This window comes from Cydia pomonella, chromosome 5, assembly GCF_033807575.1.
Source record: "Cydia pomonella isolate Wapato2018A chromosome 5, ilCydPomo1, whole genome shotgun sequence".
Lineage (NCBI taxonomy): Eukaryota > Metazoa > Arthropoda > Insecta > Lepidoptera > Tortricidae > Cydia > Cydia pomonella.
Window position 1 is genome coordinate 10,691,076 of NC_084707.1, and position 12,242 is coordinate 10,703,317.

The window sequence follows — 12,242 nt, forward strand, 5'->3', positions numbered from 1 at the left end:
AATAGCATTAGTTTTTACAACATTTGAAAATAGTTTTTGAATAAGCCGATAAAAAAACCGATTCCCGGTCGTTTTCTTATTTCTTTAAAATATTCGAATTTTGATTGAATATTCGAATATCTCGTCAGGAAAAGTCGAATATTCGAATACCTGAAAGTTTCGAATATTTGCAATCCCTATACTGGACCTGCTCACCAAATTTCACGAGAATTGGTTGAGAATTGAGACTTGTAGATGAGAACATCTGGATACGGATATACGAATGCAGTTAAGTCAAAACGGCGACCTTCACTAACACTTCAGTCAATAAAAATTTAACCCACTCCTTATTTACCAAAGTAATTTTAAATAATTAAATATTTTAAAACTTTTTTTTGGTGGTTTTCCTTGCTCGGTGATAAAAGGTGACAAAAAAACCAGCTGTTTGTTACCTGAGGTATTATGGTGGTAACAGATGACGTAGGCATCAGAGTTATTATCGCACGGTTAGACGTTAGCGAGCTATGGAGTCGACATTACCAATAAAATGTAAGTCATATTCATACTCATTCATTTATATAATTAGTGATTTTAATTTTATAAACAAGGACAATAATGTTGACGAGTTTGTACAGTCACGTCTGAAAATATCGGTACGAAAAATGGGCCAAAAATATGTTAACACTACCTTAATATACGGGCAATAAAGTCGTGATTACATATTTTTGGCACTTTTTCGTATCGAAATTTTTAGACGTGACCGTAAATGATCCTTTAATTTGTCTTTCAGGACGTACATATGACATATAAGAATAATTACCATTATTTTATATTGATTAATTTATATTCATATCTGAGGGCACGTTATTGCCCCCACCAAGATGAGCCAAGTAAAGCGCAAAGGCATTACGTGGCCTTGTATTTTGAACCTAGGATTTAGATTATCCCAGATAAACAAAATTCTCGGGATATGATATAAAATTGCATAACTCTTATACCTACTTATGATTTTATTGATATCTAATAAACCCTGATTTCGTCACTGACTCAGTCACTCACTCATAGACTGATGATCAGTGATCGGATTTTCCGGTGCAACACCGTGGGATACCAAGTAGAAAACGTAAATAACGTAATATGGATATGACCAACATTCCCGGATTTCGTTAGAAAAAAATTATATCGATATGATAGGTATACTTAGATGGGCAGCTCAAATTACGAATAAACTCGACCAGATAGGTTGCCAGAGCTCAACGAGGGGCGGGAGGGGGTTAGGGTCGGCAACGCGCATGTAACTCCTATGGAGTATAAAAAATAAAAAAACTCGTAAACTAAATCTTTATCAATTCATTGAATATTCTTTACTTTAATTTAATGTAAACCTGTACATTATTTTTAGTAGATATCCATAAAAACAAAACTTCTATTTGATGAACTATGATTTTTTATTTATGTACCCAAATTTTGTATTTAATACCCAAAGGGTATTTGATACCTAGGTCAGTTTTAAACAGAGTTTTACAACCTATCTTTTGTAATTGTTGAAAGTACATATGTATATCGAAATTACATAATGATAAACGCCCTGGCGGCATCCTTGGTTGGATATTTTATAATGTGTTTGTTTGCATTTCTTTTTATGTTTTGGTATCTTATTATTATATGCATATTATAAAAAATCTATACCTAAGAGTAAAGATGAATAAAGGAAATACTAACGCTTATTATATGCACAATGCACATACACTTTTCCGAAATTATTTATTTTACGCGAAAAAATATTACAAAAATTTGCTGAATGTAAAGCCAGTAATTTATTCAACAATATAAGTTGTGGAATCCCGGGGTATATCCATATTAGTATAATGTTTGAGGTCGTTCACCCCGTGTTGCACCGGGAAATCCGATCACTGCTGATGATCATCAAAACTCTTAGGGTAGTTCCCGAAGCCCTAGAAAGCAGAAATTTGGTATGTATGCCTGTATTGGTACACAAATAACAAAGAAAATCTAAAACTTGGAACTATTACCCCCAAACCTCTTAACACATTCACTGCCAGGAACCCATCTGGTGGGCGCTCGTGAACTTTGTTTAGATGCCGGACAACCCGCTGGGCGGGTTGTTTTGTACGCAGCTATAGACCACCGGTTTCTGGGGTAGTGCACCGTTTTTTGTCTGGCAGTAAGTGTGTTAAACTAGGGATGATCATTTTTATGAGGGTTCCGCAAATTTTGTTGCTAGATGTCTGAAAATTGATATATTTAAGGATTTTTAATAAATCCCCCCCCCCCCCCCCCCCCGTCCTTTAAATGACATGGGCGTAACGTGAAAAATGTATTCTTTTATTACTTTTCTGTTATACAATAGTTTTATAGTAACGAAACGGACAAGCCACATATTTTGACTAAAGTATAGAGTTTGTGAAGTTAGGGCTTGTAGAATTAGAAGCTTGGCTCTACATGAGATAGGATAACTTTTTGACAGTGCGAGCCTTATGGTTTCGTCTTGGTAACATTTTACATGAAAATGTTTTTGATGGGATTATTTTTACCTCTTTCAATATACATATTGTTTTTTTTTAATAATTTTCGTTAATCATAATCAATTCAAAAAATCATCATTACTCTTCATTGTAATATTTATATTACATTTTATTGATAATGTTGAATCCATAGCTGACTAACTTCTTACCGTGCGATAAAAAGTCAGATGCCTTGTAAGATGAGAATACATACTAGAAATCCCAGCCCCAGTCATAATTTAGAAATAGAAGTTAGACCAAGTAGTCTGCAGTGATTTTGATAGCCCAGACCATGCATGTTTTATTTTAACTTCTACGAAATTATGACAAATAAATAACACTTGCACAGTCTGCGCTATCAAAATGGTTGTTGATTATTAGTTATCTTGATCTAACTCTATTTACATTTTAATTACTATGAGAGCATTGAGAAATTTTAATTGGAACAGTGCTTACCCAGCACTACATATTCTCATATTTTATTATGTGACTAAAACAGAATTATTTATATATATATATATATATATATATATTTTTTTTTTTTTTTTAATATCAACTGATACACATGTCATAATTTTTATTAATATTACTTACCCCTTATTAACACTACTTGAAACATTTAAAGATGATAAAGCTCTTGATTTCCTTCTTCATAGATGCATGTTAGCTTGTATGACCAAGGGGAAAAGCTATACGCTTATGAACTTATAACATATAGCGATATAACTTTTTCCTTCAGATATACAGCATGTTCCTGGGTGTTGAATATAATAGCAGGGAACAGTAAGGGGCTAACATAAAAAAGAAAACTTATTTATTAAGAATAACCAAGTTAACTTATCTATAATAAAGATTATTATTTTTATTTTCGTAAAATAGTTGCAGTTTAACAAAAAAAAATACATTTACCTACAAATAACGGTGAATACGTAAACGACAAAAATGCTTACATATATTTTTATAAAACAAAATACAAGTTTACTTACTCCTTTCTTATTTCCATAATTATATGTTATTTTCAGTAATATAACATAAGTAGCATTATATAATTTAAGTAACTTCAATCACTTGTAACGCAAGAACATGATGGAGATGTATATTCATTCTATGTATCCAGAAATGAGTGCATTAGAAAGGTAACAAAGGTAAGGAAAGCTACAGTTATACGTAGATAGATACAATATAAGAAGATGATGCTTCTTATAAGCAAAAGCCGACTGCTTAATAATATAGCCCAAAAGTATTTATACTATACAATTTGCGATAATTCTCATAATATAACATATTTTATTAATCTAGTACTTACCGAAAACGCCACACAACAAGGTTGATCTGTGATCACAAAATGGATACCATATTCTAAGAAACTGGGATCAATTAAAATGCCTATAGAATAAAGCCAGCTACTGTGTAATACTACAAGGGCAAAGCCTATAATTGTTTTCTAACGTATTAATGAGATTCAACTCTTAAAACTGCAGTAAAACTCGCACCACTATGTAACAATTACGAACGCCATTACACTCCGTCCATTTTGATTCCCAAGTGTTTTTTTTTTCCATGAGCGCCTGTGATTGAACTACACATCTCATTCGGCCATATTGAGAAGATAGCAGCCATAGACTCAGACGTGCACAGAGTTTTGTTTGCGAAATTGGCCAAACTGATAATGTACTTGAAAAAATTTGTTTTGTAGAAAGAACGTATCGTGTTTTAGTTACTTTACCTGTGGAAATATAAGTGTCAATCAAAAGTGGTGTGCGCTACAAAGATGCTTTAAAATTTGTATTGAATTCCCAAAACAGAAGCCTTTTTTGCAATTACTACATTCTTTTAAAGAAGGCGTTTTAATAAAACCTGGTTACGAGAATCTGTTACAAATGATGAAACTAGTCGATCAAGTCGTACGGAGTTTTAAGGTCGCTAAGGTGTTCAGGGAAAATACAGACAAAATAAACAGTATAGATTTTTCGCCGAGTGGAGAGACGTTAATATCATGCAGTGAAGATGATCAGATTGTTATTTATGACTGTGAAAAAGGCACTCAAATGATAACGGTAAACAGTAAAAAATATGGTGTTGACTTAATACACTTCACACACGCAAAAAATACTGCAATCCACAGTTCCACTAAAGTTGACGACACCATCCGATATCTTTCTCTTCACGACAACAAGTACATCAGATACTTTCCAGGCCACACAAAAAAAGTTGTGACACTATGTTTATCACCAGTGGAAGACACATTCTTATCAGGCTCTTTAGACAAAACATTGCGTTTGTGGGATCTGCGTTCACCAAATTGTCAAGGACTGATGCACCTGTCAGGGCGACCTGTGGCTGCCTATGATCCTGAAGGTCTAATATTTGCAGCTGGAGTCAATTCTGAGAGCATTAAGTTATATGACCTGAGATCATTTGACAAAGGTCCATTTGTGACATTCAAACTAAACCAGGAAAAAGAATGTGACTGGACAGGATTAAAATTTTCCCGGGATGGAAAGACCATGCTGATAAGCACAAATGGATCAATTATTAGACTAGTGGATGCTTATCATGGCACACCACTACAAACATTCACGGGACATCTAAACAACAAAGGTATTCCCATTGAAGCATCCTTCAGCCCTGACTCCCAGTACATATTCAGTGGGTCTACAGATGGGCGAGTTCATGTGTGGAATGCAGACACAGGGTACAAGGTGTGTGTCTTGAATGGTGACCATCCAGCCCCTATTCAGTGTGTTCAGTTCAACCCCAAGTTTATGATGCTAGCATCTGCATGTACTAATATGGCATTTTGGTTGCCCACTATAGATGATGTTTGAAGAGGGGTAGTTTGATATAAATTTTTAATTATGTAATTATTATGTAGTTATTGAACTGAGCAAAATTGCGTCATACTGTTAGGATAATATGTAATAGCAATGTGTAACAATACAAAATCGTGAAGATAATAATACAAGCTACATGCATTACTTCAATGTTTTAAATACAGTATTGTAAGTGGGAAGTGGTATTTAGAACATGACTACTTAGTATATGCATTTAGTTTTCATTCCATTTAAACATATTATTTGTATTTTAACTATTATGTAAGTTCTAAAGGAGGGTGGTCAGATTGGCCTATTGACCAATAAGGACAAGTGATATGTCACTGGATAGCTTATTCAAAGTTCTAAAACTTTTACTATGGCAGGTAATCCCAAATCTTTGTGTGAAAAAAGTTATAGCTGCATAAAAATGTTTAATGATTTGAAACATTACTATGTACCTTTTTTGATACTAAGTTCCTATATCGCTTTAGACTATGAAGGTTTTCTTACAGTCGATGATTTTGTGTAATGTTTTTGTTTTTTATGTTCCTTTATCCCCGAGGAGATGTCAGTTAGTTGCTTTTTATGGTCGCCTCTGGGGGACATGGTTTCATCCAGGCGTCTGGTTTCTTTCCCTGGGTTTGTTTTGCAGTGGTCGCCGCACCCACGCCCTGTCCCTTGGAGGCGTCAACCTCCTGCTTGTTCTCAGAGGAGCGGCTATCTGCCTCTCTTCGCTTTTGGAGCTGCTGCCTCTTCCGCAGTGGTGCGTCTGCTTTGGTCTGGGCAAGCATCCCTCTTGGTTTGCACCTGATCTCCTGGCCGGGATGTATGACCTGCTTCGAGGGTTCAACAGGTGTCCCACTCTCATCTGTCATCGGTTTGTCTTTAGAGGGCCCAGCTGTCGAAGGCTCCTTCGTCTCCGGTTCAGCCACCTGGGCTAGGGTTCCGTTAGGTACCCCATCTTTCAGTGGCCGTTCCAACTTCGATGGCTCCTCCACGGCCATGCCACTCCCTATCTGTTTTGCCCTCCTTAGTGCTTCAGCATGTGCCGTCTCATCTAAGGAGGTTGTTTGTTTATTATTTGTTTTTTTTAATTTAGATTTTTATTAGTTATTGTTTACATTCAGTTTCCACGATTAGCTAGGGATATAAACGGTCCATTCCACGCAGAGCCCTGCTTGCGTAAACAAGGCTATATACAACGGGTTTCGCCCGGTACCCGAGGCCTATCGTTCGCGACTGAGCTCCCTCTCAGCCATGCATCCATCGCACGATGAGTCACACCTTGGATTAGGGTTTTTGGGGTCGAGGTTGTCTCCTCCAGGAAAGGGGGGATATGGATAAGAGGATCAAGACGGGAAGGGGGGATGGGAGGGTTGGTCTAAGTAAGGTTTATTAGGAAGATTGGGGGTATAAAGGGGGAAGGAATAAATGGGTCGTTTTCATGGCCCTCCTCCTCCTCCGAGCCTTTCCGCTGAATCTACTTTGGTTCCTTGACGTCGTCTCCCATCATCCGGTCCGAGAACAAGTCTCCTACCGGATTCCAGAAGAGTAACGTCTGGTTCCCTAGTAGATTCGTCAGAAATGTGTCCACGTGAGGCGGCTGCTGAAAGAGTGCCGTGCTAAGACCAACTTAAACCCTATATATATCAGTAAAAACATTCTTATTGAGGGGATGTTTTTATCTTGCCATAACTTGTTTCACATAGCGATTTAAGATTTCCCACCATACAAAAAGTTTTAGAATATGAAAAAACCTTTCAAATGACATATGGCTTGTCATTATTGGTTTTTAGGCCAGAGTCCATATGAATCTGGGCATCCTCCTTTACCAAAATATTGAGTAAATGGATACTGAAATGCAAAGTCCCTGATTTTTCTTTTATAGAAATACAATTTTGACACTATATCTGTGATTTTATTTAATTTCTTATTACAGATATATACTGAAGAGTATCTGTTACAGGATACCTCAAAGGAATGTACATATTGACAAGTGAAAAAAATGTGATTATGTTTTTATAATATTATTTTTCGTTTAGAAGTTCCACCTTTCTGGAAGTGGGTTAAAAATGTTGCCTGTTTCCCAGCTCTTAGCCTCAAAACGAATGGTTTCAGTCTTGTTCATCAAAATCGAGTAAGTAATATTGCAGCAAAATTGTTAGTTTAGCACGTAAAGCACCTTCGAGCAACAATGGCTTCCGAAACGTCGGAAGGGAGGAGCCTAAACAATATCTTACAAAACAAATCATTCCGCTATTTTTTGCGGGGGAAAACATGCACACAGTCGCACTTCTCACTACATACAAAATCCAATCTGTAATGATGACACGAATATTACTTACACAATATTTACCCGTGATTGAAAGGCTGCAATGAATTTATTATCATCGGGTTCTCCTCTCCCCCTAGCTGCTGACAACCTACCTAACTCTTCTATCTCAATACGTGCCTTATCAGATACCTACCAACCTATGATTAACAGCGCAGCTCAGCGATAGCGCAATGTGGCAGGCCACGTGTCCGGATCAAGCTCAGCAAGCTAGGCCACGGATTCACACTAGACAACTCCTTTCTATAAATTAAACTTAAGACTTAAAGTATTTTAGCCTTTAGACAACATGTAAGCCTTAAGTAGTCTATGTTGGTGGGTATGTTTGTGACATGTACATTTAGCAAAACTATTACACATATTTTCATGCCCCCTGCATACAAGCTAAACCAGTGGTGGGCAAAGTACGGCCACGACCCACAGCAAATCAAAATACATTTTTGCTGCAATTCTGGCCCTCTTAAATTTCTTATAAATTCTGGCCCCCTATCAAGAAAGTTTGCCCACCACTGTGCTAAACTTCGAGCAACACCGAAAACGACATTCATACTATTTCCCCTCTGCCGAAGCATAGGTACAACCAAAGAGTAAAGTAAGTATATAGGTAACTTACTTATAGGGTACTTTAATCTGGGTACAACTGTACCTATGGCGGTGCATGTTGTGACTCGTCCATAGAGTCCGTACACAAAAAGAGATCGAGGTGTGCAAGATTTGCCTTTGATGTGTGTCATTTTCTATGTATTTAGTAAGTATGGTACCCAACGAGGAGACGGCAGCTTTCATGCAAGTCTAGTCATCTAGTGCGTCAAGGTAAAAACCTTTTTAAACTCTAATGCTTTAGTAAGAGAGTCCACTTTACGACAACGATCCGTTAACCAGCCACCGAACAGTGACCTGCCTGTGACAGTTTTCATGCGCACGCGCTCAAGTAAGCTATAATGCAATCAAATGCAATAAACCGGTCAAGAGCAGGTCGGGCCAGTACCGTATAGTTACTCTTCCATCACAACACAATAGGCGGACTTAAAAAATGGCTTTTAATAATACTCTGTACATATCATAACAAGCGAGTATATTCGTAGCACGTATACACGTCCTTTAAGCCCCCTCCAGACTATGCGCGTGAATCGCGGAGCGAACATACCGCGACGTTGACGTAGACTCCACACTCGCACAACTTCACGGCGATTTCACAGTTTGGTTCGGGGCAAGATAGATGGCGCCGAAGCGTCAGCTGATAGGATTTAGTTTGCGGCAAGGCACTGATTCAAACTGGGAACTGTTAAATAGATTTTTGGTTGATCAAGTTCGCACCCAATATGTGGCATTATCAGCGTGAAGGGACCTTACTGTCGGTATTGAGTTATTAGTATCCCCATAATCTACATTTAATAAGCTATCGAACCATGTAAAAAAACATGCGTGTAGGTCTAGAAAATATTAAAAAAAAATGTTGAAACTCAAAAGTCGTAAAAGGTGATATTGAGAAAATTGCATTCAAACTTCGACACCAAACAAAGTATGTTATTGTGGGAAGTTACATAGATATCATGTTATTTGAGTAGATTATATGTGGTTTTAGATTTTAAGTCCAATTCTATATTTGTACAACTGTTTCTGTTGTTTACCATGTCAAAGTGAATGAAGTAATGAAAATGCGATAGATGGTTTTTACTAAATATTCCATTTATAGTATGATTTCTATTGTATTTTATAAAAGAAGAATAAAAGTCGGGTATTTTTTTACTAAATAACATAACTCCGATATAAGTACCTAAATCAACATTGATTAATATATTTGTATAATGTTAGACAAATACAATATTGTGATTATTAAATAAAACAATATCATGATTGATTGAGAACTCCGTGTATTCTGTCACTCGTCTTTTTTCTAGCGTCCGTCACGTGATCGTAGTGCGTTCCAAAACTCATTACTTAACTACGAACATGATACATCTTCCCCCTTATGTGGTAAGTCTGTCTCATAGTCTTTAAGATAAGCTGGAGGGTTAATAATACGTTTAGGTCTTCCTTCACAATTAGCCGAACATCCAGGTTCCATAACCTGCTCCGAACCCATAGGCAACTCCGAGTCCCCATCCTCTAAAGGTATAACACATCGTCTAGGCGACCTAACATAATCATCTGATGGGATCTTGGAAGTTGCTGATGGCTTCAATTGCGAAGAGTTCCTTCTTAATATAGAACCCTGATTATCTTGGATCAAATAAGACCTGGGCGAACTGTGAAGGCCCACTATTTTGGCTGGCAACCATACATTTTCTCTGCGATACACAACATCTTGCCCTTTTTCTAGATTATAATTATAATGTCTAGCAGTCTTATCATAATTGGTTTTATTTATAATGTTTCTTTTTTCTTGATACTTATCAAAATCAGTGACTACTTTTGGTGCAAGCAATTTGTTGTGTATTGGCAGTGTAGACTTAGTAAAACGACTAAACAACAATTGTGATGGAGAATATGGTGAACCTATCACTGGGCTATTTCTATATTCTAAGATAACAAGATGTATATCTAAATTCTCATCCTTGCATTTTTTTAACATAGTTTTTGCTATACCAACATATTTTTCAACAAATCCATTCGATTTAGGATACAGCGGGCTAGATGTAACAACAGAGAATTTATACAGTTTTGCAAAGTTTTTAAATTCAATAGAGTTGAATGGCATGTTGTCAGCTCTGAGAATGCTTGGTATACCATGAGTAGCAAATAAGGTTTTCAATATATTTATAACTGTTGTAGCAGTCATGGAATTAACTTTAATTAGATCAAACCACTTAGTATAGTAGTCAGCCACTACTAGATAGTTTTCATTACCATAATTTAGAAAATCACAACCCACTTTATGATATGGGAGTGACGGCGTAGTTTCATCTAATAATAAGGATTCCTTTACTTTGTTAGCACTATATTTTTCACATAAATGACATTTACTTATAGTATCAATGATATTGCTTTTCATGTTTAGCCAAAAGAAAAGTGACTTGGCTCTACCCAGTGTTTTTGTGATACCAAAATGTGAAGAATGTACTCTTTCCAAAACAGTTTTTACAAGAGATGAGGGAACTATAATCCTATGATCTAAATATACAATATTATTTTCAACTACAATGTTATTTTTTAATTTCCAGTAAGATTTGACAAGATCTGTAACTTTATCAATATTTGTAGGCCAGCCATTATTATAGTATTCTATCAGTTGGGATAGTGCTGCATCTTTACATGTGGCTTCTGTAATCTCTATCAGAAAACTATCACTTACATTCACAGTATGAACAACGCGGTCCAAAGATTGTTCAAGTGTACTAGCATCAGCTTTTGAAGATGCTCTACTTATAGCATCTGCAATCAGCATCTGTGAACCCTTAACATAGCGGACATCAATATCATATATATTTAGTTTTAATCTAATTTTTCGTAATCTTTGAGATTCAATGGAATAAATTTCTTTTTTCATTAATGCAACTAATGGTTGGTGATCAGTTTGTACTACAGTATGCCTACCATATATATAATAATGAAATTTTTTACAAGCAAATAAAATGGCTAAAAATTCCTTCTCTATTTGACCATATTCACATTCAGTTTTACTTAGGCTTTTAGATGCAAATGCAACTGGTTGTTTAAATTGCATTAAAACACAGCCTATTGCATTTTTTGAACTATCTGTTTGGATAGTTAAAGGTTGCTTGGGATCAAAATTTCTTAAAACAGGTGGACTAACAAGAATATTTTTAATTTGTTCAATACACTTTTCATGAGTCACTCCCCACTGAAACATAACATCTTTTTTTTAAAGTTCTCTTAGCGGGCTTGTTAATTCGGACAATCTTGAGATGTAATCTCTCATATAATTTACCATGCCCAGAAACCTTTGTAAACTTTGTTTATCAGAGGGTGAGTCATAATCCATTATAGCTTTAACCTTATTTTTATCAGGCATCAAACAACCATTAATTATCATGCCCAAAATACTTTACTATTTCAGGGAGATACTGAAATTTTTTAAGATTAAATTTAATATTTAATTCTTGTGCCCTCCTTAAGACTTTTTCTAAAGCCACATCATGTTCCTCTTTTGTTTTTCCATATATTAAAAAATCATCAATGTAAATAAATGTATTTTCAATGTTTTTGAAACAATTTTCACAGTTTTCTTGAAAAATTTCAGCTGAAATGTCTAATCCGAATGGTAAAACATTAAAATTGTATGTGCCAAAGACTGTTGAGAATGTACAAAGCTTTTTACTAGATTCAGAAAGACCAATTTGCCAAAAAGACTCTTTTAAGTCTAGGACCGAGAAATATTTTGCCTCAGATATTTTAGATTTAAGGTCATTTATAGTTGGTATTTCATAATATTTCTTAAGAATACACTTATTTAGATCCTTTCTCAACTATCACAATTCTATTGACCCATTCTGTGGCTTCATCTGTCTTTGAAATGACACCTTTTTGACACAATCGTTCAAGTTCAGACTTAAGTTTTTCTTTTAATTTTAGAGGAATACGATGAGGTGGTTTTGAGATCGGTACAGACCCTTCTTTCAGTAGTAT

The 12,242-nt window shown here is 35.8% G+C and overlaps 2 protein-coding genes across 2 annotated transcripts in view; one reads left to right on the plus strand and one right to left on the minus strand.

The window, feature by feature from the left end:
* LOC133518254 (uncharacterized) overlaps positions 1–4,047 on the minus strand; it is a 63,909-nt gene extending 59,862 nt beyond the window's left edge. Inside the window, 1 exon segment of the mRNA XM_061851886.1 lies at positions 3,811–4,047. The gene's annotated coding sequence lies outside the window, so the exon portion shown is untranslated.
* Positions 4,048–4,198: 151 nt separating this feature from the next.
* LOC133518286 (WD repeat-containing protein 82) lies at positions 4,199–7,227 on the plus strand. The gene has a single exon (XM_061851954.1). It carries the CDS (start codon positions 4,385–4,387, stop codon positions 5,330–5,332), a length of 948 nt encoding a protein of 315 aa, XP_061707938.1. The 5' UTR covers positions 4,199–4,384; the 3' UTR covers positions 5,333–7,227.
* The last annotated feature ends 5,015 nt before the right edge of the window (positions 7,228–12,242 follow it).